Here is a 26,637-nt window from a genome sequence, read left to right on the forward strand (position 1 = left end):
AAAATTTCATTAAGTAATCTGCGCCCCCAAATGACAGGGCTCACTCCTTTTTCCTCCACTAAATACATATTCCACATATTAATTGTCTACAAACTCTGAATCTGCACACAGAGAACATTTGGGTTATTTTTGAAGAGTGACAGTAGGAGACTTAAAAAAAAAAAAAAAAAAAAGCTTCTGCGCTGCCATCAGAATGTTCTAAAAACATTATCTGCAGAAACCATCCCTCAGAAAGTAGCTGGTACAGCTTTCCCAGACAGGATTCAGAGTGATTACCAGGAAGCTTCCAACCATGGGTATTACATTGAATACAGGTGTTTTCCAGCCATTTGATACAAAGAAAGCTGTTTAAAAACTTGTTTTTCATTAGATTGGAACCAGGTGTGCACCTGTCCACTCTGAATGGGGGCAGGCACAGCCCCACAGCACCATGTGCACAGTGCAGCTCCCTGAGTGCAGAGCGATAGCAAAGCAAGATCTGCACCTACGGAAACTTCACAGATGAAGTTATAAATTATGACCAAAATAAAGCTTTATCCCATGCTTGGTTAACTGAGCAGTATGGAGCACTTCACGTCTTAATATTTCAGGCCTTTACTTCTTCCAGCATCTCTATTATTCAGTTCTTGCATCTCTGTCTTTATTATACCTCCTTTCATACTTCACTGCTTCAAAACATTGCTAATTTATTCTCTTGTAACACAAAAATCCTCATGTATTTTTCTGACTTACTTCAAAGCACTGTTTTCCATCAGCTGGTTGCACAGTGCTTATTTTCTCTATCTTTCTTCTTGCACCTGCTTGTTGAAATGCTTTTTCTTTACCATCCTCCTCCCCATTTCCCAAGAATGCAGCCTCCTACTATTCAGCAGAAATGCGTTAAAAGGGCTCTATGGTGAGAGGAAGCTAAGCACATTTCTGCATGTTAAATTAAGTCAGAATGACTCGTGAATTAAGGGATTATTTTGGATCAGTTCTCTTAGGTAGTACAGTCCCTCATCTTGAGTTAGGCATCGAGGAGAGGAAGTGCATTCGCCTTCCTCACAACTTCCCTGAGCCTCTGGGTTCTGTTACAACCTTGGGGTCATGGGGAATGAGAGATAAGAAGCATGACTGCAGTTTAGTGGATTCAGATTTAGTAAGAGAATTATCCTTTACTCCCTCTGAGTAAATAAATTACAGAAAAACTATGCTTCTTTTCTCTGTATAAGTGATGCTTCTCCCCTGACAGCACAGCAAGCTGCCTAAAACTCCTGTAAGGAAAATCCTCAGCAAAAGCAAGGATGTGGATGTAGACTACCAACAATGAATAATTTTGTTTGCCTGCTCTGACTGTGATTAGCCCCTCCATTCTGGTATAATTTTAAGCTTTACAAAGACAAATCTATTTCACTGTTGGGTAGAGGATGCCACATTTCTGCCTGGATGGACAGATATCAAAGCTCAGACAAAGTCTGTTTCTCTGGCCAAGCTTCCAGGAGTCCGGATAGCTGTGGGAAAAATTCCTCAAATTTTACTAGTTAGATATTATTTCAGGGTGGAAAATTTGGATATTTCCAGATTTTTCTGAATGTTTGATAGTTCTGTCTTTGGCTCCCTTAGAAAAATAATTGTAATCACTCAAGCATTTTAAAGATTATCTTTGGCATTCTGGATCTGAAGAAGACTGAGATGTCTCTGGCCTATATCTTTTCTGTCTTGGGCATTATAAAAGTAATAATTTTATGTGCCAAGACTCACACACCCTTTAAGTGGTAGCTATACTTCCTTCATAAGTGAAAATGTGTCTTACAAAAGTGCAGTCTTGCATTTATTTCAAACAAGTATACCTGTATTATTGCTATTCCACTCTTGGAGCTCACTTGAATACAGGTTGATTTTCACTCTACATAGGATTGTGTTGAAGAGCACATCTTGTTTGCACAACTGTCAAAGACTATTAAACTGAGCCAGCGTAGTTTATTTTTACTTTTGACATTAAGAAGGACACGAGCCTAGGTCTCCAGAAGTTGAAAGAACAGAGCTAAATTTTCAGCCAAAATGTGTCACATACTGGCACTTAAATAAAACCAGATGACTCAACAGAAGACATCACTTCATAGATTAAGATATCTCACTTCTTGGCTAATGTAACTTTCAATTGTTTCTTTTTAATCTGACATTATATGTATATATGTATATTCTATTTGAAAACTATTTAATAATTTATGAACTCTGTTTTCCAAGAAACTGATTTCAATATAGTATAGGGTCTTCATACATTTGAAATACATTCCAGACAGAACCAATTCAGCCAATTTTTTCTTCAGCCTTAAAAACTTCTCATATCTAAGTTTGAAAAAATCTTTCTGCTTCATTCTCACGAATTTGAAATCCTTGTGAAATACTTGAGTATTTCAAGGTCTTTACAATACACTTAACCATCAGCATTTATAATCTACTTGGTCTAAAGCTTTCAACACACATAATATATACCTAAAATTAAAATAAAATCTTATAATTACTATTCTGTAACCTAAAACTACATTCACACATTTCTCTAATGATTTAAAAACATTCTTCATTTGCTCACTGACAAATGGTTTCCTATACATACTTCCATTCTATTTTTAGTACTTATTTTAGCCTTGGACATTTCAGTACACATGCTTTTACACGTTTTCGGTACACATGAACAGCAAAGAATATTCATATGTTTTAAGACAAAGCTTGCCTAATCTATTCATTACTACCTTTTCCTGCTTTCTATAGTGTTTTTGAATTTAAAATTTTGAGAACTTCAGAAGTTTTGTGTTATTGTAAGGTTTGTTCATTGAAAGGTATTTTTTCCCATTTGCTCTCAAGTCCTCAAGAGACTCATCTCATAACGGCACCTTACAGTATCATGTGAGGAAAAAAGCAAACGCAATCTGGATCGTTCACATCTGTTAAAACACTACAGGTTCAGTGACATCAGCATTGTTACAAAACTAATTGTAAAGAACCACAACTCCTCTATGTTGTTTTAGGGGCAAATACTCCAGAATCTTCACTGAGCACTACTGGTGCCATACAGCACTTACTCCACCTCAGTGGTCAAAGCACTCTACCTTTATGTGAACACTCATGGACAGTCTCCTACAGCAATAGGAATTACTGAGGTTTCTCACTAACTAACCACCCCTGGTTGCTGACATTCATCAGAAGAACAAATCTTGGCTCTTCAGCTGGGATGAGATGGGCTCTACTAAGTCCTCCAAAACTCTGCTCCTAATGATATCACAACAATAACAGGAGGACAGACCATGCATAGTTGTACTGATGTTTATTACTAAAAGACTTACACAGAAATAAAATTTAACTTACCAAAAGGAGGAGATTCTCTCCCATCTTCTAATCCCGAATCTCGCTCTCTGTCTCTCTTTCTGTGTTTATGTCCACGGTGCCTATGGCGTCTGTGACTCTTTCTTCCACCCAGTGGCACATGAACTCCAATGAACAATGTTCGATGGCCTATAGGTAAAAAAAAAACAGTTACCTTTTAAAAAGGGGCTGTGGCAAAATAATAAAAATATTAATAACTATAATATCATTAATGATGTGATTATTATAACTGTAATAATATCAATTATCGTTATATTAGTAGTTGTAATATTATTAATTGCAATAAAGATAATATAGTGTCATACATATACAACTTCCTGATACAGGACAAAATCCCAGTTTTGAAGTCCATGTGATGCAGTGCCAGACTTAAAAAAAAAAAAACAATTTGCATCTGTGTGTGTGAACTTTGATTAAAGCCAGACAGGTGTTCTGTAAAATGTCTTCCAAAACAGTAATATCACAGAGACACATGGATCTCTATGCATTGAACATTTGGTAAAGTTGCTGTTTGCCTTGTGCGTACAGGAACTTTACAAAACTCATTGCTATTTATGAGCCAAACCTTGACAGAATTCTTGTGGGAAATTCACTGAAGGAAAAAAAAAAAAAAAAAAGACTGAAGAAAGAATAGAACACCATGGAAGCTAGACTACAAAATCCCTGTGCAAGGTATTATACTGACATCATATTTAATCACATCGTAAATACATAGCTGGTAGGTTAGGGTGCTTTCATTTTTCCTATTTAATTTCAAAAAGTAAATGAGAAGGTACACATTGCTATGCTTGCCACCATCTTTGAGCCTGAGGAATTTATGTTGCTGATCAAGCTCAGAAGATTTAGCTCCCTTAGCTATGTGGGCTAGCAGGATCAGAGCACACAGTAAAGCATTCACAAGGGGGAGAGCACACGGGAAACATGTAGAAAGTACCAAAAAAGAGATCAAATGGGAAAGGAATCATGACTCACTACAGGCAGGTCTCCTACATTTACTCAGCAGGAAGACATAGTCCAGATTACTCATCTCAAATAACATTTATTTTCTCCTTGAAATGAGCATAACACAGCTAGCGGATAATTGCTGCTTTGCTGCACTCATTCAGCAGTGTCAATCATCTGAAAAAGGTCAAGAACATTAAGCTACGGTAGCACGTGATCTCTAATCCCATGGAGACTCCAGTGGGGGCAGAAACCACAGTAAGGCAGCTATTTGTCACAATACATCAAAGAAATTCAAAGCTGACAGGAAGTCTCTGCAGAGGCAGAACTAAAGAAGCTGGAGACCAGGCTCTGGACACCACACTAGTTTATTTCCTCAACGTTGGTTGGTGTAGAGGAGACTAGAAAGCAGACATCAGTTTTTGGGACTATTCTTGTATGGTCAGGACATTTTTCTGAAGCAAAGGCCATGAGTTGAAAATGTATTTATTTAACATACCTCTTTGCTCTTACTTATTACACTTAACCCAAGAAATTATTTAAAGAGAACTGCTGCCTTTGGTGTATTTCAAATGTATTGCAATCAGTGATGCATGAAACAAGGAAAAATGCATTCCATAAAAAGAATTCATTAAAAAGATACCAAAGGACAGCAGGAATGTAGTACTCAACACATTCTTGTTCACTTCCTTGGGTAGAAAAAAAAATCAAAACAATGTTTTGAGATAAATTTAAATAAAATATATGTATTGTATAAATTATATATATTATTTATATACTATATAAATGCAAATAATATAAATATCTGAGAAAATACATTAATATACAATGATGATTTACAATCTGAAAGTTTATTAAAGAAATACAATAGGCTAATCTGCTCTGCAATGTCCTTTATACAATTCTACAAATCCACTGTTAAATTGTATAAATAATTTATTTTAAAAAAGATTGTTCTCAATCAAATTGCACATACCCAGGGAACAAAACTTAGAATATAGTGTTAATTTAAATCTATGCATTGATAGCGTTAGAGGCTTTGGCCCCTTGCAGTTTACCTTCAAAGCATTAAAACACTCCGTAAGTAAAAATATTTTACGGATTAAAGAAACAAGAAACATTGTTATAAAGTGCTTTTTTAATTTTACAGGATTAATAAATCCAAATTATATTATAAAGTATTTTAAAGGGATCCTGTTAATTACATTTAATTTTTAGACAGATGAAAGCACAGATAAGCTCATGTAAAATTGGGATTTATTCTAAATTTCTGAAGAAAAAGGGTATTGTGCTGTGAATACATGGAGGTATAAAATCTTTGCCCTAGAAAAGACAAAAATGAAACATACATTATTAACATAAACCCATCCTGCAGAGACATTTCTCAAAATAAAATCTAAGTACAGGGTTGTTTAGGGTTACTGTATTCCACAGAAGAAATTTTTCCTTACACCTAGATTTTATTTTAAGAACCAGTAGCAAATTAACTATGCAAAAAGGCAACTTCAGAAAAGCAAACCTTTTCAGCACAGTGCTTGAAAATGACAGACCTAAAAAACACCTTCAAAACAGCATTCTGAGTCTTTAAAACAGAAGCTTGTTCTAGGCTACCTAACTTATTCATGAAATAAACGGAAAGGAAATTAATTTAGTGGGACTTGTAAAGCTTTGAAAACATATATCTCATTGTAATTAGTGGTGTTTGATGGCCTAACTTGGGAACTTGTGCGAATCGGAAATCCCATTACAGTTGTCTGAATGGACGTGACATTGCAAGAGAGAATACAGATGGAGAGTAAGGAATTTACGTGCTTCCTTTAATTTAGACAAATCAAGATCTTTTTAATGGAATGCTAAGAGTGCGACCTTTTTTGCCCCAGTTCCTCTCATTCTCCTTCCAAACAACTGTACACAGAAAGCAAACACACGCACACACTTGGTAGGCAGAACACACACACGAAGCACTTTCACCTCCTTGTTTCCCCATCAGTAGAGGCTCCACAGGTCTCCATGCATCAAAGGTGTTCTTTCAGTGAACCAGGCAAGCTGGTGCCTGTTGCATAAAAGGGGGCTGTCCTGGATCTAGACATTCATGAGCTCCTGGTGCCCACGATACGTCTGCCTCTGCTTCTTCCCACCAGCAATGATTCAGCTCTGCCTTGGGCCCCTGCTGAGACCCAGGCTTACAGGTCACTACTCACAGGCACGATGGGCAGGGGCAGATGGCTCTTGAAACATTTCCAAAAAGAGAGCAAAGGCAGGCTTTTGTGACCTACTAAGGAAATGCACTACAAAGTCAAGATGCCTTGAGAGAGAATATTGCCAGTGGTTCAAGTCAAGTCCCCAATGACAGCTGACCTCAGCAGGAGAACGGGGGGTTCTCACTCCTCTAGAAAACACTCACTGCCTTGAAGCATCTTTTATGTGTTGCCAGCTAAAGCTTGAACCAAATGCAGTGTTCTGTGTACTCAAAATGAACAGTGAGGTAGAGACAGAAAACCAGCAGTCCACGTAGAGTTTAAAAAAATGCCTTTTTCCTTATAGGAGAAAAAGTGATTATGGTGAATTGTGTAGGAGTTGAGAGTACATGACTCATTATCCGTTATTGTAGTGCAGCAGGGAGGCAGAGCTAAAGAGAAAGCAGAAAAGACAAAAGCTGTGCTTCCTAAACCAACAGTTTACACGGCTATCTGTGGATATTGTTTGCTCAAGGGCCATTTTTCACCTTTCTGCCATGCTGTTATTTGAAGAAACTGACAAAGTCTCCCCATTTTTTTTAGAACATACATGCAACTTTTGTTCTAGGTTAAAATGCAACAGAAATTATACGGAAATCTTTAAAACCATATCTCTAGCCCAAGAAAGCATTAAGGACATATTGAATACAGAGCATGAGAGCATTGCTCTAAAATCATTACAGGACCTTTTTAAAGGGCACTGATCGATCACTGCCTTCCCAACAAACAGATCCTTTTAACAAAACATTTTTCCAGGTTGTAGCTGGACTAAAAAAACATCTTTTTAACTGCATTCATGTCCACTTCCTACTTCCCTATGTTGCTCCAGAGGAGTCCAAAGACACTGCGTGCACAGTCCTATGACAAGATCAGGCCTCAGACCTTCCAGACAATTAAAAAAAAAAAAAAAAGTCAGCAGAAACAGAACGTAAAAGGATCTCCTCAGACATGCGTGCTCATTCCACTGCTGTTTATCTGAGGAAGAAAGTGACCTATATTTCTATTAGTTACAAGCAAGGAAGAAAAAAACAAAGAACAACTATGTAAAGAACTAAATATTTCTATCTCGTGATGTTGCAATTTTGTCATGCACATTATGCAGCTTTCTCTAATAATGGTGAATGGTCTGATAAAAATGAGTGAGATTCTACTAACAGATTGTGAAAATTTCACTGAAATATTTTGTAGGTACAAATGTCCTCATGTTGCGATCGTGACCCACAACATTATGCAAAGGTCAGAGCAGAACAAATTCAACCTTTCTCTGCTCACACATCTTCCATGAACATAGATAGCTTTTTATTATGGAATTAGTTGTTTTATGTCAATTTCACTTATTGGAATTTTACGGGGTGAAATATTTGGAAATATTAGCTCCCACAAATATCGAACAGGTTTCTTTTCAGTGAAGTTCAGAGCAAACTAAAACTTCAAAACCCAAAACAACAAAATACCGTGGTTTTCAGCCAACACTATGTGGTAACTTCTCTGCTTTCATTATTTCATTACTCTTCATGTGAACCTTCAAAGTGATTTTGCTAAAATGTCCAGCAGCGTCATTCACAAATCTGTGAAGCAAATCCCCCTCCCATGAACATTGAACACCTGGGAAGTGACAAGAGACCCTCCAAAAGGGACCAAACTGGGCAATTGCCTAGGCAACAGTGAAAGCACAACTCAAGAGAAAAAAGTAAGTGAGATTTTGAGGAATATTTTGAGACATGGGTAAAAGCAGACAAAACTAGATGAGAGGTACTACAGAAAGACATGCCTTGGAAATGACAAGGGAACAAGCTAGAGTATGTAGTGAAAGAATTCTGTGCTTGTAAAGGCAAAATGGCTCTAAGAGACCTTTTCATAGACAGCTACAGCTGTACACATTCGACATTACAGGCACAGACTAACCCAAATCTCTCTCAGACTTTTTACTTCTAACATTTTATATTCTGCTCCTCTAAGCACAATCAACATTGTCACAGGGAGCACGAGGTATATCAGACCGTCAGGATGAACAGAGGACCCAAGGGAAGCAGATGCAAGGAGGCTTGGAGCAGGGGATCTGTACTGATGGGACAACAAATTATGTTCAATAGGCTGTAGCTTCCTGGCAGTCAACGGTATGGGAGACCTTGGTCAGTGTTCCTGTCCAGCCAAGCAGAATTAGTAGCTGACTTTCTTCTATGCAGGGGCAAAGCTGAAGCAAGGCCAGCAGGTTAATATGATTAATGTTCTTTCAGTCCTGCGAGCTGCTAGGTCCTATTAATTTGCAGGTAAATAATGTCAGTGGCAGACAGGTCCACTATTATGTTATTTCTACAGAAACAACCAGTTTCTGAGACTGAAAAACCTATTTATCTGCTCTGGAGCCACTCTGATTTTTACTAAATAATAAATGGAGATTAGAGATCAATCACAAGCACTTTTTTCATACATAAACCCTAACTGTACATAATCAAAATTTCAAGAAAATGATTTTTAATTCACTGTCACAACCTAGAAGAAATCAAAAAAGAAATAACAACTAAGATATCTGTGTTCAAAAGAGAACAATGAAACACTCTCAGATTTCTCTTTTTTTGGTCAGCAGGACATCTACTATCAAAATTAATCTTCATGAATGTTGCTTCTCCACAAAACATCTCTACATGCACACTAAATTTTCAAATTAAATTTTGGTTTATCAAGTTTAAATCATCAGCTTCTGCATCATATGCAGTGTTGTTCTAGTGATGTTTATTTCCTAATTTAGCTTGAAGTCTTTTGTGACTTTTGGTAATCAGTCCACATAATCTAAATGTTATCAAAGGTGTCAGAATGCATATTCTCATGTACATGATTTATATACTAGATACCATGTTTTATGTGTCTTGGGAGACATAAAAGAAGGCAAACGATTTCCCACAAGACAATTTTTTCTCATAATACTTAGGCAGATAAAATGTACAAAGCAAAAACAGCTTGAGCAAAATCTTGACATCTCTGAGTCAAGGACCATTTTGCGATTTGCTTCATCAGAGCCAGAATTCATTCCTGATTCACTCCTGGGCCTCCACCTAACAATTCCATCTCCAGCCATCTCCCTGTCAAAGCTGCTTCTCAAACCAGGCCACAGTAACACCCACAGCAGTTCGGCAATCCTGGTGCAAAGATCCGGGATGTGCAGCTGACCACCCATAGCCAGGACAACAGCGGAACAGTCATTTTTCACTCTTAGCTAATATGGTGAGCATAAACTAAAGATCTTAGTCTAAGTGCACTTAGTGCCAATTCTTTTGTATATCTATGCAGTTTTTGCATATATTTATAGTCCAAAAGTCTAAGCAGGTCTAAGCAGATGAACTGAGAGCATCTGAAATCTGCAGACACATACAGATCAATCTAAATACTTCTCATCTTTGATAGAAACATGAAGTACATGTACTCATTTTGTCAGAAGCAACTGAAGCAATTGCAGAGAGCCAGAGATAACAACAGGGAGTAGGCTGAGTGCAACTCCCTCTTAATGTGCCCATCTGTTAATGAAAACATACCTACCTGCTCTCAGTACAGGTACTATACTACCTGTCGTTCTACAATTAAATACTTTAGTATCCAGAATCAGTGCTGAATTCCCACTTAAGAATTCCACCACTGATAAAAATAGGACCATATTTATTATAGTAGGAATTTTATCTGTATGCACACTGAAAGGTAATGTGCAAAATATGTGATTATAGCCAATGGAGATAGGCTTCTTGTCTTGCTTTTAGGAACAATTCCTCTGTCCCTTTATTAATGCGACAATCAGACAAATGACCTGTGCTGTATTAGCGACTGATCTTGAGCTGACAACTCGGTAAAAATGAATTACGTGGAAAAATCATTCGTGCTGAAAATCTGAATGCCTGAGCTCTGCACACGATCTACTTCTGAAGTACTACAAAGCTGAAGCAAAAAAGATACAATTTGAAGTATATACTGCAAGTCCCATTATTGGCATTAACATGAACACTGTGTCTCTTCTGCTCCAATAGAACAGGAATCGCAGTACTTTCATATCTCTCTTTTTTTTTTTTTTAGGGAAAGAAAACACTGATCTAGAGAGACTGTGGCAAAATTCTGGTCTTGTGGATGTTCCTCCAGGCAGCATTAATCACGATGATATTTTCATGCTTTCAGCAAGATATGTACTTGCAACATATTTGCACAATGGCTGCCCCAAAATAGGCAAATACAAGTATCTGCCAGGCCAAGAAATTTAAATTGGAAATTTTAGTACATATTTAAGTCTGTATTATGACATTTGAATGCTGATAGTCTAAAGTTAAAAAAAAAAATAGCAAAATAGTTTTATGATTTCAAAAAATTAAGCAGAGGAAACTGAATCCTGAATTTCAGATTGAAACAACCCTTAGTTCTTCATACAAGTTGCAGTTTTTGAAATGTTGCTGATACAGTGCTGTTGAAACTTAAATCCTGTCAAAACTAGTCTTTGCTAGAATATTCAGTAACTAGCTATTTACATTTTTAAAACATAAACCCAATTAAATGTCTGCCAAAGAGCTAATTGCATAATACATATTAATTATCTAATTATATGATTTTACCAAGCTTTGCAATTAGCACCTGACTATGTAATTCCATATTTTATAGCTGAAGTCAGTTATGCAATTAGGAAAAAGGTAAATTTTTAGCAAAACACATCACAATGTACGTTGGGTAAGAATAAGACAGTGACATTTGTGAGTCACATCCACTGTTTCCAGATGGAAAAGTGCCTAGATGTGCTGTGAAACAAATGGACATGCTATTAACAGCAACCGGATTATTAAAATTTACCATCTCTTCAAACCTTTTAAAGTCACTCGGTATTTCTAGATTCAGTAATTATATATTTAAAGACACACTGATCTGATCTCGGAGTGGACATGAAATTTATCTGAGAAAGCTAACCACATTAAGAAGGATTTTACATTGAGTAACTGTTCTGTTAGAACACTGTGAAGCAGCATGATTTGTCTTAAAGAAAAACAGACTCATTGGGCAATGAAAGAATTTTTCAGTGTTCTAAACAATTTAAACTGATGGAAAGATTGGGAGGGGAGGTTCGAGGTTATTGTTGTGTTTTGATTTCTATTGATGACATCGTAAAATCAAGTTTTTAAAAGAATATTTTCAGCGATATTTCACAGGAGTAACTCTACACATACAGGATAGCGGGGAAAATAGTAATTGAACATAGTTTTTAAATGACATACTGTTCAAATTTTGAGATGGAGTTTTAGGTTCCACATAGTCATGTGTGGAATCTAAGATACACATCACAGTAATTCTGACTGCCATAACGCTAAAGTCTACCCATGTGACCAAGCTAAGTAATTCTCTAGAAAGCTGTCCATTCTTATCATCATCAGTAAAAAGGGTATTTTTCTGGGTAGGCTCCCCCACAAATATTGTGTTTCAGAATCACGGAGAAGGGAAGGCAGAGAGTCCTACTTCTTCTAGCAAGTGTTTCTCTAACAACACCAGAAACAACAGTTTTAAGTTGTGCAAGGATATAATCAAGGGACTGAAGACTACAGAAGACAAAAGAGCAAGATTCTAGAAAGAGACTCTTGTACAACAGCAATTCAGTGTCACCCAATAATTATGACTTTGGGGTCACATATCTCAAGTGTAAGTGCAGTCATAACCAGAATAAGTTTGGGATCCAGTAAGTAAACCAAAATGCAACTCTTTCAGATACTATCTGAATTATTAGGCCAATATCATAAACCAGTTCTCACAACCTCTCGCTTACTTCATAGAATCATAAAGGTTGCAAAAGACCTCCAAGAACATCTGGTCCAACCATACTCCTACCACCAATATTACCCACTAAACCATGTCCCTAAGCACCACATCCAATTTCCTTCTACTTGGTGATGTTGGATGGTTTCTGCAGTATATATCAAGTGTATCTATCAGTCCAATCTGTGACACTCCAGAATGTTTTTGTTCAGCAAGAGATGGGACAAGGCAAGTACCTGAGGATTGTAAAGTATAGAAGCCATTATAAATACTAAATCAGCAGTCCTACTTGCATTTGCATATTTGAAAAATTAAAAGTAAAAAGAGTTATCTAAAGTTTGTCTGGATCATCTTTGTCTGTAGGACTTGATTAAAGAGCACCATGAAAACTAGCAAATTTCCACTATTGTCTGCTGTGAGAAATGACTACCATTTCTCTTTTTAAAATAACTGATGAGACTGTACTCTCCCATTCACTTTTGCATCCCCCCATCAGGTAGTTTACACATTAGAATTTGGTTTCAGTATTCTCAGAAGAAAGAGACAATGTAATACTCAGAAAAGTAATCTCTCACCTTCTAAATCTTCCTTTTCAAAATGAGTTTTGAGGATGGAGCGAGTTCCACCTCTATCCACAACAGCCTCTTCATCATTTCTCTGCAAAACAGAAAAAAGAACAGGTCAGCCACTTCTCATTTGGAATCTATTAGCAAGATTGAATAGTACTATGAAACAAGGATGTGTTTACTATTTATTTATTTACTCTTCCCATTTGGAAACCAAACATTTTTAAGAATTTCATTTTTATTATTAAAACCTATTCCTTATATGTCAGTTTTTACTGAGGTATGATTACAGATACCTTTGACATGAAGAAGCTCTGTTAAAACATGCAAGATATATGAGTAAACTCCAGTTACTGGGAACTAAGAAAAACATGAGTCAATAGGACAATGAAAGAAATGAGAAAATAAATGTCTGGCTGAAGCAGCTCTATTCTTGTGCTCTTGAAGAAAGAGACAGTACATGTATTTTTGTTTTTAGGATACATCCTGAACCATAAACAGAATTTCCAAATTATTAGCACTAACACTCCTTATACTTTGGCAAAGCTAGAGAATTATATTCAACAGCAATATGATGAGAAAGGAAATATGAAATACCAATGAAAACCAGTGGCTTCACTTACCGATGAATTGCAAAGCTTTTGTTTTACTTTACAACACCAAGCTGTATTGGCAAGGAAGGCAGAAAGTATACACTATTAGCATAAAATAGAAAAGCTGTTCTTCCTTAGGAATTCACATTTTGTGTTTAATTTTATATTGTGGTCATATATGCACTTTAATTGTATTCTCTACTGCACTGTAAATGTACTATGTGATGAATTAGTTTATTGTCCTCAGACTAAAAAACTACTATAGAAATTAGTCATTTCAGTCACTTCGGGCATGAAAAAAAATCACAATTCCCTAAGTATAGATATGCTTTGGGAGCAATCTAGCAACAAGACACTGGATGTTGGGCTGAACAAAATATTGGTTTTCCTATGAGTGTGACATCACCCATTGTAAAAAACATGCTAAATAAAGCCTATAATTCACAAAGTGATTTAGGGTGGTTTCCATTTACTCCACAGAGTAAATGATGATGAAGATACGATGAATTATGCAAAAATTTCAGTTAATATACCATTAAAATATATTTTTCATTAGTGGAAGGGTTTTAGTAGGTGATATTAGAACTACATGATTTCAATATATAAAATTGGTATCTTAATGAAAGTCTGAAGCAAGGGGATTTAAATACCAGGGTTACAAGCAAAATATATATCTATATATAGAATGCAATAGAACATAACAAGAAATTAAACCACATGAGCACCTCTCCTTAAAGAGCAGATGCCCCAGGCAAAAAGATTCTCATCTAGAGCTAGATGTCACGAATTCTAGAGCTAAGTTTTTGTTTCAGACTTCTCTTTTTTTTTTTAAAAGATAGCTGTCATGCTGTAGCTATCTTATATAGAAAAATCCTAGGAATGTGTCAGCAGCAAGCATCTGGGCTGTTAAAGAAAGAGACTGAGAGCATTACAGTGCCTTTACTAGAGCTTTCCAGCAGATAATAGTATTAAGTGAAATCTGACAATGAGAAAAGGCTTTGCATTGAAACTGCTTTGTCTTTCAATAATTTAGAATTAGCTAGTAACCTATTAAGATGCATCAGGGCAGTATAATATCACATACACAATTTGATCATCTTAGGTAAAATTAATCCATTATTTTAAGAATTTAGACATAACTACATGTACACACACGTGTGTCATGCTGGCACAATGCCACATCCCTGGGTGAACAGACAGGCGGGATACCAAAGGCCAGGTATTACAGCCATGTCAGTAGCGCTATTCTAGTGCAAGTCATAGCCACCAGAATTGTACTGATACTGAAGAGGCCGTATGGAAGCAATGTTAGGGGAATTTCTGTAATGGGGAGAATATTAAATTTCTGGGTAGTTTAAAGCCTTTACAGATCATATAAGTAAACTAAATACAAACTAATTCATTAATATTTATCAAAATATGCTCATACACTTTGACTTCTCTTTTCCCATGTGTTCAATTTTCAGCTTCTGGCAATCTTTTCCTTCCCTGCCTCCTCTTCCTGTAATGTCACAGCAAGTCTCAGCCTTGCCTCATTCTCAGAAGCAAGTTTATTCCATTAATATTACAGGGAAAAACAGCTTAATTGGGAGTTTTGTGTTGTTGCCAATCCACTTGTCAAACTCTGAGCAAAGTCCAATTAAACAGGCCTTGCACTGTGCACTCTCACTTCCCAGGGAGCGGTATGAAAGCCACCTTGCATTCACCAGTAAAAAAGTCACACTGCATTTAGTCCAGAAGTAATTTCTGTGATTCCTGTGCTGCCTCCTTGGAAGACAGGACAAGGGAGGGAAGGGCTCAATAGTAGTTTAGCACAACTAGATCTTAATCTCATTTTAAGGTAAGCACCACAGCAATCCAAGTAATAACAGTGGCAGATCCCCTCCACTTTCACATGATGATTAACTTCAGTTGGTAATGCTCTGCTTTCTATTAGCATGTTATGAAAACTATGAAATTATTAAATGTTGCAATAAGAAACTGAAAGTATAGGCAAAAATAACCATAACAGTCATGGAAGATAGAATTCATGCTCTGAGTGATTTTTAATGTACCAAGCAGCCACCAACCTCCACACTAACATCCTCAAGGAGTATATTAAAGCCATGACTCCACTGCAGTTTTGCCCACCAGTTTCAGCGTGATCAGAGCAGGGCATGAAGACTAAATGTTTTTCACAGCCATGCCATGTTTATACCAGAATTCTGCTGCTTCTTCCTTTCACCCCATTTGAAGATGATGAAGGTCAGAAATGTTATATGGTGTATAAATCTGCTAGGACTTTGGTGTTTAAATCATATTGACATACTGGAGCAGTCTGCAAACAAATTTATGGACACACTGACCAGGTATGAGTCCTTGGAACTGTCCATTATTGCAATGAGTTGCTCGCTGAATCCAGTGAACACTGTGGTCTACTGTTAAAGCATGGGAGAGGGATCCAGGAATTCCCCAAGCGCTAATCCTGGATCTGCCACTGACTTGCTGTGTTGGCAAAGTCACTTAATCTCTGTGCCTCAGCTTCCCCATCTGTAAAATAGGGATAATAATACTTACTTATCTACCTTCCTTACCGGACTGCTCTGTGCCATAATTAATATTTCCATAGCATTTCAAAACTGAAGTGCTAAATCGCTCGATTTAGGAAAGTGCACAATTTACACATGTAAAGAGATGATAGGAAAACACAGATTGATAAAAACCAACCTTCAGGCATTTTGTTGTTGTTGTTTACGTAAAACCAATTTGTATTAATACTTTGCAATAGTTCTACAGTGCACAGTTATGACAACTGACTGGACAAAGGTTACATCATAAATAGATATACCAGGCTCACTTTCTATTGGTCTAATTCAACAGTAATGCTACTGAAGCCTGTGGAACTACACTTCTCTGAATCTGTAATCAGCATGTAACATATAAATGGCCTAACATTTTTCTCTTTTTAATTGTATTATAATCTGTGTTATCACACAATGGTTTACCTAAAACGTGGGGACAAAACTATTTTCTTGAAACAGTAAGATATCAGCAAACACATGCAGTAGAACAAATAACATATCTGGGATAAAAGAGTAAGAAAAAGCTGAGGCTTTCATGTGGAAACCACAAGCTCCTTAGAGACCAGGGCTCAGCAACCCTACTCAGTCCGGGATTTCACCTTGTACATTTTCCAGATGAACGCTGAAAAGACCTTCACCACACAGCATCTTCCACTGCACATATTTCACAGGAAAAAAAAAAATCTACTCTAATGAAAAAGCCTTATAAATACAGTCAGTAGAGAAAAACAGACTACAGTAATCTTCTGCATCATTACAGTGCAACTGCACATTTTTATACGGAAACTTATTTATACTTGAATAAAACAAAAAGGAAATAAACTGTCTTAAAAAACATTTGGCTTTTTTTTCTATGTAGTCATGAAGACTGAGAGTCATCAGGAGTTCTAAAATACAGATTTTCAACCCTTACTTCAACAACTTGTATAACAAAGTATGAAGCGTCAAGTCGTAGCAAGTTGCAGGATAGGTATATTGGTTAGGAGCAATAAAAAGGCTCAAGGTTTAGAAACCCAAAACAAATGTCTGAAGTGCCCTTTCCACCTATGTATTGACAGGCTCACTACCAAAGCTGGAAAAATGACTTCCTGGAGAGCCTTCCAAATTGACTCTCTTTAGCTCTGATACAGCCCTAGCTGCTATTCATCATGTGCTGCCACGAGATTGATCCTTAAACCTGGCGCCTGCCAGAACTGTGGACGGCCCTTCCACACCACAGATCAATTTAATTAACGGAGAAACTGCTTCTTTAGAAAAGCAGAGAAACATCATTTTATAACAGATGTTTGCAGGTGTTTTTTAGTTACAACACTTATAAATTGTACATGCTTTCAATATGCAATAATATCTCTGTTATAATGCAGAAGACTGAATGGAAAGAAGAGGAAAGTAACTCCTTCCAAAGGTGTATCCATACAAAGGCACATGACAAACATTTTAAAATACGTTATGTGCTAAGGCAGATGCATACACTTGTAGAATTCAGGATATTTTTGGATGATGGAGTTCCATCATCTCAACATACATTCCTTATATTCTGGATGACAAGAAAGTAGATTAAAGTCTTGGTGACAATACACAGATTTATTTTATTTACTTACTAAATGATCTTAAAAGACACTGTTGCATAGATCATAAAATCTGAATATTGCACAAACACATACTGAATATTATCTTATTTACTGTAGCCATCAGCACAAATGACAGTTTAACAATAAATATACATGACAATTAAAAAAAAATGTTAAACAGTCTCAATCAACATGTCTTGCTGCCCTTCCCTTACTACTCTGCTCCAATGGTACATTTAGTGCTAATATTTTAGATGGATGAGTCAAAATGGATAGCACAAAACCCAATCATTTTACATGGAAAACCAGAAATCATTTATTTCCTTTATCCTTCTTTTTACCTACATTTTCTTCACATATGGCTACTTTCATTCTCTACAATCCTTCTCTGATTTTTGGTCACTCTTTTCAATAAACTGGATTATTACTTTTTAAACAGTAAACAAAAGTCAGCTACAAAGAGTATTAATATTCCAGAAAATAGTTTGGGATTTTCAAACCTTCAGGTAAAACCCTCTCCCTTTTTAATTACATTCTTAATACACTCATAGTGCAAATTACAACATAACCAAGAACCTTTTTCAGCATCTTTCCTACTATAAAATACATGGCAGAGCAGAAGCCATTTTGATTTTTTCCACACTAGAAATTATGCATATGACACACTTGCTGACTCATAAGAAAAATAATCATGATATTAATTACTTCTCCATATAAGCCACTTATTGATGATTAGACAACCTACATAATTCTCAAATGGCATCTGGAACTAAGGAACGCCTGTCAGAATAAAATATTAAATGCTGCATTCCTATAAAAAATAGAAAGCTGTAATATAAAATAATTTTAGTTACTTTGTATATCAATATTTACATGCTTTGGAGAAGAAACTTTAATATACTAATTTTAGCTTATATATTTTATCAAGAAGCTAGTGATAGAAACTGTGTTCACCTTTTGAATAGTCTGTAATGAGATTCTAAACATTTATCCAGACATCACATACACAGAGTGATTGCCCCCCCAGTGTGAAGATTCCCGTTTTATATTATTTATATATCTCTTTGTGTTGTAATTATTTCACTCCATAACATTTGTATTTTTAAGATCATTTTGGTTAAGTTAAGCTTGTCACTTCATAAAGACGGCATTATTGCAGATAAAGAAAAGTGAGTTATTTGAACTCAACAGCTGCCAACAGCATATAGGGAATATCTTGTGAAGACAATTAACCTAAATGGCAAAAAAGCTGTTGGATGTAGATGGATGCTTCACTGTTGGAGAAGGCAAATCACTGGTGACTGCCATGTTCAGCCCTGTCCTTTAAACTGTCCTTGAGCACACACAGTCACACAAAATTGATTTAATGCACAATGTGTATGCCCACAGTTTAGATGCTACAATTCTTTTCTCCTTCCAATATTACTGTTTAATTGCTTATATTACGTATAATCACATTTAACAATCTGTTGAAGTGGAAAGGACAGTGAATCTAATCTTTCTGATGAAATATAATTGCTTTTTCCATTCTACTTTCCCCCCTATTCACCTATCAAGAATGACCCATCAAAACACATTTATAATTTAATAAGGTCCACAGAATTATTTTTTAAAGTCTCTCTTTAATTGTACTGTTGTTTTGTACATTTGTGTGTGTGTGGTTTTTTTTTTTTTTGTATTTTTTGGTGGCAGATTTCTGCAGCAATTTACTAGTTAACATAAAGCACACATTTGGTCAGCTTAATCCACATAGTTCAACCTATGCAACACAGTAGAAAGCAATCAGTTTTATTTTTCATTCCAGATTTGCATCTTCCCCAGGGCTGCATGTCATATGCATAAGAGCATTTTTCTCTTTTTCCCTCTTCTTTTCTCTCTTTTTATAGCAAAAGCCACGAACCGTTTAGAGTATGACTCAATAAAGAAATACCATCTTCTGCAACACTGCTAAAAATTGCACTGATCAGCACTGGCTCCAAAGAACTGGTTTGCTCTTTACCTGAGACTGAGCACACTTCTAATATAATAATGCTATTCCTGAAACATATAAACATAGATAATCATTTCAGACATTAAATCCAAGCACATACTACTGTTATAAAGCAAACCAGACTAAACACAAGCAGAAAACGCACATACGATTCAAACAAAGCAGTCTTAGAGACAAGTAAATGCTCACATTGCTCACATGTAATTCCTGGGGCTATGTACATTGAAGCACCCTGTGCTGGATAAGTACTATTATGCACAGTCGAGCCAACTATGTGCTGATGCATAAATTAATGCATAATCACTGAAGTATTTCCTTATTATTTAGTAAGTAATGTTCTTCCTTAGAACAAGCATTTTAGGGAGAAGTAATGCATTTGTTGCATTTGCAAGGCAAATATGTTGCTTTGCTACATCTATTCTTCATATGCCTGTGCAACTGAAGACGAGATTTCTATTTAAAGAGAAAAACAGAGAAAACAATCACCAAGGTAAAATAGTGACCTGCTTTATTGCAGTGGGACCTAGATGCACCACTTTCTCTGCACTCTCCATCAGAAAAGCATTCTGTTGTTCTAGTGGCTGCAGCAATAAAACAGGAGGGAAAAAAAAAAAAAAAGGAGTTCCCACTCAACCTGTTAAAGCACTGGATATACTAAGGAAGCAAGGAACGGTTGAATTCTTTCTGGACTCTGGTACCTGCTTTGAGCACTGGCATTTAATTGCAATTGTACTTGCCATGTTTTGTATGCCTTGGAGTAAAATTATCAGTTATGTTTTAAATTACGCTGACAGCCTTACAAAACCTGAACGAGGCACTTACAGTACCATGTTCCTCTGAACATTTTCAGTCTTGCTAATATTCCTGTAACTTTTCCCCTTCCTTCCTTCCTATCATATCATATCTGCTGGGTTTGTAAACTAATCTTCATTCAAATGCTAGTCTCAGCAAGACCTCTGAATAAATGAAAGGCAGCATTCCTTGCTGCTTGTGAAGGGATATAGAAGTTGGGTCACATTTGTATGACTGAGATTTTATTCCCTTTGCTTTTTATTTTCCTTTTGCTACACTGTCAAAATACTTAAAAGTAATCAAGGCAAGGAACAGCACAGATTTCAAGCTCAGGCACGGTTATTTTCTCCTCCACGGTTATTATTTGAATGTCTTATGTCATCCTAATGCAGTCCCATTAGCAGAAATCCTCTTTTCTCACTTCATAGCAATGGCTATGTCAACTACGACAAAGAAGTCCAACAGCATGAAGATAGATGTGAAGACTTATCCAAGGCCTAAATGAGATTTACTTTTAGCTTGTCTGGGCTCCCTCTTGGCTTGAAGCCAGGTGAGGATAGATCCAGGATAACAGTATTATTTAGATGTAGTTAGAAGTTAAATGTGCTAAGTTTAGCCCACTATGCAATAAGGTATTAGCTCCTGGATAGCAAATGGAAAAAAAAGTAAATCATGTTTATTGCTGGATTCTTAATCAGCAGTAAGATATACTGGGTTTTAAGTTGGATACACTTCCCATCTCAAGGGACCTGCTTTCAGCCTCAGAAAACAGATGTGTCTCCAGACCTTTTCCCAAAGAAACAGGGTCAGAGAGAAGAATCATAGAAGTCAGTCTTCTTGCAGCAGCTACTCATGTGGAAGTAGCAAGTGCAAAGAAGAAAGGAGGTCATGACCAACTTATGAGGATTGTTTCAACAGCAGCTACAACACTGACAAGAGAAAGGACTTTTTTCACTTCTTTTACAACCACAAAAGTGTTCTAGTCTGGAATCTATATCGTCTATATACAAATGTATGCCAACCATAATTCAAAATATCCTTTTTTTTTTTTTTTTTTTTATAAGCCAGCCTTATAAATAATAAATTGCCTCCCTTTCTCAAAAACATTGGTATAATGCTTAGTGGTTCTTCTGTTTCTCGGTCCTACCCACAATATTTTGGTTGTATGCAGTAAACAAACATTCTCTACAACCACAGTACAATCCGTATTAATCAAGGCAGCAGGGAGGATATTCCAGGACAGAGATATTCTAAACTCAGATTAACTCCATAAAACGTTTGGCACCTAACTGAAATCGCCTAAATCAGAGATGGTATCACCCTCAACTCTTCTAATAGTCAATGCAAAACGACCACCACTCCCACAGGATAAGCAACATCTTAGGTGGCTCGACCATCACTGAAGATAGGCTGAAAATGATCAAGATTGAGGACTGTTTAATTGGGAATATCTGGAGACAGTAAACCAGATGGACTGTTAGATTGACTGTCATAATTCCCACACAGCCAAACTCATTTCTAACCTTCCTAACAAGTTAGCCAACACTGGTATCATTGTTGCTCTACTAGTATTGGAGGTAGCCTGAATGAATCAAATCTAATCCAAGCTTTAAAAATACTATGGCCCTTCTCTCATCCATTACCAGGAAAAAACTTAGAATACCAGAAAAAAGGAAAAAAAAAAAAGAATACTTAGGAAAAAATAAAAAATAAATAAAAAAAAAAACAGTGCAGAAGCAATGAAAGGGAAAAGGAAAAAAAAAAGCCAGAAAAGAAATGTGGGATAATGAAATTGATAATGTGCTCTGAGAAGTAATGCAGCAAATAAATAGATTTCAGATACCAACTTTTAAGTTAATTTGAAGTTACTTGCACATCACTTCTAAATACAAGGGCTGTGCCTGGAAAAGCAAGGGAATGAAATACATCACTGGAAAGAGAATTTTCCTATCAAAGACTCAAAATACACTGTAACAGTGGACTAAAAATGAGGGATTTGTACAGTTTAAAAGTCTAGACAGCAAAAGTGCACAAGATATACTTTCAGGAATTTGAAATGTGCTGCCAAAGGTAAGTATGAATTTTAATCAGTAGTTCAACTGGTCTTCCTGCCTCTCAGAGATCTAAGAATTTGACTCATACAAATTGCTTGTCTGCTGTAATACAGAAGTTTTAAACATCATCGCTTCCATGACCTTGCTATTCTGGATTAGTCAAGATATTCGACAATAAACAAGCTAGAAGTTAGAAACAACCAATATGACTTTAATAGTGAGCTTTACATCAAAATTATAGAACATAACTTGTTCCGTAAAAGGCCCAAGAAATACTATAAGGTATAAAGTAGGCTCTGAGATGGCCATTAATACTCAGATTTGAGATCTTCTTTATGAAAGGAATTTTATTGTTAGAAAATAGCTTTGTCATTTTCATTGTCAATTTTCTCACAAAGCCATTAAATCAATAGATCCGTATGCACCCACTAACAGCAAGGCAGGACACAGTAATCTCAATCAGAGCTTAGAAGGACATGAGCAAACCTTTAACTATTGCCTATTTTAGGAGTTTGGGAGTCTTTCTGGTGGATATAGCTATGATATTTGAAATAGGAAGACTGTCAGGATTGCATTCCTGCTGTGGTAGGGAAACTTTTCCAAAGCAAAAATTTTTTTCAACCCTTCTAAGAGGCATAGTATTTACCTGCTTGTTTACGTATTTGCTAGATTACTAATATCACATTATATTTAACCTTTCAAACTACCCCTTGACCTAGATGTCTCCAGCATTCAGTATTTTGAGAATACAACAGAAATGACTAAATATTAAGTTTTACTGGCTCAACAAAAGTAATGAAATTTTTGAATTACATATGATTATTTGTATTTCATGATACTGCTCTAAAATAAAAACAATTACAAACACGATGATGAAAAAGAATACCCAGCAGATGCTCTTCATACCCTTCCTTGCCAAGACAACACCATCTTCTTTTTATTAAAGAATGGATTTATTTATTTTTATGTGGTGAACACACACAAAAAAAATCTTTATCATTTAAACTTTATGCTGCAAGCTACTCAGACCACTCTTTCATTTAATACAAGTTTGTACCAAGCTTAGTACAATAGGTCCCCTTCTTGGCATGATTTCAATGCAGATACTAAACAAGTAATAATAATCACCCAATCTGTATTTGGTCTTATAAGTATCCTTGCTTGCAACTGCAACTTTTTTTTTAATTAGTGTTGTTATTAAATATGTATGTGTTCACATGTGGAGAAAGAAGAACAGCATCTGTGGGCTCCATAGACATACATGTTGCAAATATACGTATGATGTGACAGTGATTTGAAATAAATTACTTATAACTATTTCAACAGTCATATAACTCAAAAGACAAGTTATAGTCTATAGGTATATAAGCAATAAATAGTGTAAGGGTTAAGACTACATAGCAACCTAGGCATAGTAAGATGCACACACACACCTGCCCAGTTATTAACGGGTTATACTTACTTCTACAGACTACAGAAGTTTTGAGGAAGAGTTTCAATGAAGACAGGGTATAGTCAAAGAAAATGCACAAATGAATACAAGAGAAATAGACAATTAAGAAATCAAAGGCCAGCAGAGCAAACACAAAATTCAAATTTGTGACAGAATCTCCCTCCTGGAGGGAAAGGATGGAAGCTGTAAAGCATTTAAAATAAAGACTCTAAGTTTGTATTTGAGAAGATGAGTAAACAGACTTCAAAAAGCAAGTGATGTAGGCAGAGGAATAAGCTAAGATGATATTAACACCACTAATCAAGTGAAGCAAAACTGAAAGTATTGAAGTCAGACAGAAAGATAAGATCATAACAGTCATGGTGTTGAGATGAGCAGGCCTTCAATGTGATTTATGGCTACAAGGACAAATAGGAACTGTCAGACCTCAGAGCTGCATAGAGCAAGAAAAGTGCATCAGGAAAGAAAAGAAAATCCAGGAATTGGTTCTGACATTATATTCATATGACCGCTGAAGACCAAGAAAATTTTCTGAGATAGGTAGAATTTAACCAGAGTGGTGGAAGACCACTAAAAAATACAGCAGTGATGTCTCCATAAAGATTATGTTTATGGCTACATTATCCAAAGTTAAGATGTGAAGGAAGATGAAAAGGCTGAGGATGGATTCCTGAGAGATCTAAACAAACAGATACATACACAAAAAGGAGGAGAGGGAGAGGAAGACCTACCTAACTAGGAACTGGTCTGAAAAGAGAATCAACAAGAACAAAATGACAAACGCCTAAGAAAAACAAAATTTAGTGAAGAGTACAGCACATAAACCAAGAGAGATGACAGATGGAGTGGAGGAGAATAAAGGCCTAGCCTGGAAATCTTCCAGGAAGAAGTCAAGTGGAACATTAGTAAGATAAATTTCAGTGCAAAAGACAAACCAGAAGTGAGCAGTTCTAGAAAGGCAGCAGAAGACAAGAAATGAAGACAGTTGTACAAAGCATACCTTAGTATAGGGTAAAGGGGGGTGAAAGAGACCCAGAGATAGGAAATTAATATGGGGAAAAGAAACTACTGAAGTTTAGGGTTGTTTTGTTTGTTGGTGTCTTTACAATGGAGAGATTTGGGCATATTTCTTGTGTAAGGAAAGGAATTGAAGATGAGAGAGACAATTTAAAAAGAACTGCACAAGGTGGATATGGACAGGTCATGGGAACAGGTTTAAAGACTAGAAAAAAAAACACGTCTGTTTCAGATGAGGAAGCAGCAGCTTGAATTTTGTCCTTGGTTGATTAGTCTTTAAAAGTTCACATGGAAACAAGGGGAAACAGATAAACTAAATGGAGGCCTACAAAATTTGTAAAAAATACAAAACATGGAAAACTGCAGGCAAAGATACTCGCATCATAACAAAAATCCTAGAAGAACAGAAATCCCTACGAAGCACAGAAAGTCGTGAGAATTGAAAGATTTTCACCAGAGATACTCAGCAGTATCTCTGCAGCATGGCAGATGGCATTAGGAACTGAGAAAGTGCATACTGGGAGTCAGCCAGGACCACGAATTTTAAGAAGGGTTTGGAAGTATATGAGAAGAACAAAGAAAATAGAAACTACAGGGAACTGATATGCTGACAGAGGAAGGCAAAGCATAGAGTAATAAAGGAAATAAGAGCAGAAAAGTAGTCATCAAGGCTGACAAAAAAGTTTTTACGAAGTTCCACTTCTGGAGTGAGTGAATAAAAATGTTGAGAAAGTTAAAACAGTTATCACAGAAAAGGAACTCAGAGAACACAGCGCTTAGAAGAGACCAGGTCAGGTGTGTAGCTGATTAGGCACGTGGGATACAATTCAAATGAGAAACAGCCCCAGGGCAGCTACCGAGTTGGACAGTCATCCACATGGAAACCAAAGTGCGACAAATTATGAATTCAAGAAAAGAAAGTTTGCAAGTCAAAGGCAGAGAGATGGGGAACAGGTAGAGTTGTGTGCATGGCAAATGGTAGCAACGTTAGAAAGGCAGACATAAACAAATACCTATGTTCAGAAAGAGAGAGAGCGTGCTAGGTGCCAACTTCTTTGACCCAAATTCAAAGCAAGCATTACCGGAGGGAGCAGTCTTCATAAACACCATGGATGAGCCAGACTTAACAGACAACGAGGGAACAGAGTTCTGTGGGCTGGAGGGAACAGCAGGAGGCAAAAAGACAATCTCCAGGTTCTTTGAGACTGGTAACATTCCAGAAACATCAAAAAATAAAATGAAGAGCAAGTAATGAAGGCAACAGGGAGTTCTGCATTTGGAGGAAAAAAAAAAAAAAAGTATGTGATAGGAATGCTATACAGAGGAGGCTGAACTAGAGGCAGATGTAACTTAAAGCAAGAAAGACAAGGCAGAGAAGTGTAACCTGCACGTGGAACATAAGAACAGGAGAAGCATCTGACAGAACAGAGATTAACAAGCACCAATAAAGCAATCAAAAATAACAAGAGAAAAGAAACTGGGCCATCCTGATTGTTACTCTCATATTTTCTAAAACCTGTTATCTGAAGCTATTACATATACTTTCTACATATTCTACACATTAGCTGTTTTAACAAATTATATGGTGACTAAAAATGCTAATTAATAAGGGTGATCTACTGTAACATAGCTATACCAGGAAAAGTTTACATCCTGTAGCTTATATTGCATACCAAGTCCATATAAACAGTACTGGAGGCATTTTATACCGATACTCCATAACTGTATT

At 36.4% G+C, this 26,637-nt stretch overlaps 1 protein-coding gene across 2 annotated transcripts in view; it reads right to left on the bottom strand.

The window, feature by feature from the left end:
* The window catches only part of SLC4A10 (solute carrier family 4 member 10), a 119,109-nt gene that overhangs the window by 81,346 nt on the left and 11,126 nt on the right, over positions 1 to 26,637 (bottom strand). For both annotated transcript variants that reach the window (XM_035571482.1, XM_035571473.1), the window contains exons 2-3: positions 12,887 to 12,968; positions 3,346 to 3,492 (exon numbers count right to left, since the gene is read on the bottom strand). In XM_035571482.1, coding sequence (XP_035427375.1) covers positions 3,346 to 3,492; positions 12,887 to 12,968 — 229 coding nt within the window. The remainder of the gene's footprint in view (positions 1 to 3,345; positions 3,493 to 12,886; positions 12,969 to 26,637) is intronic.

This window comes from Cygnus atratus, chromosome 6 (genome assembly GCF_013377495.2).
Source record: "Cygnus atratus isolate AKBS03 ecotype Queensland, Australia chromosome 6, CAtr_DNAZoo_HiC_assembly, whole genome shotgun sequence".
Lineage (NCBI taxonomy): Eukaryota > Metazoa > Chordata > Aves > Anseriformes > Anatidae > Cygnus > Cygnus atratus.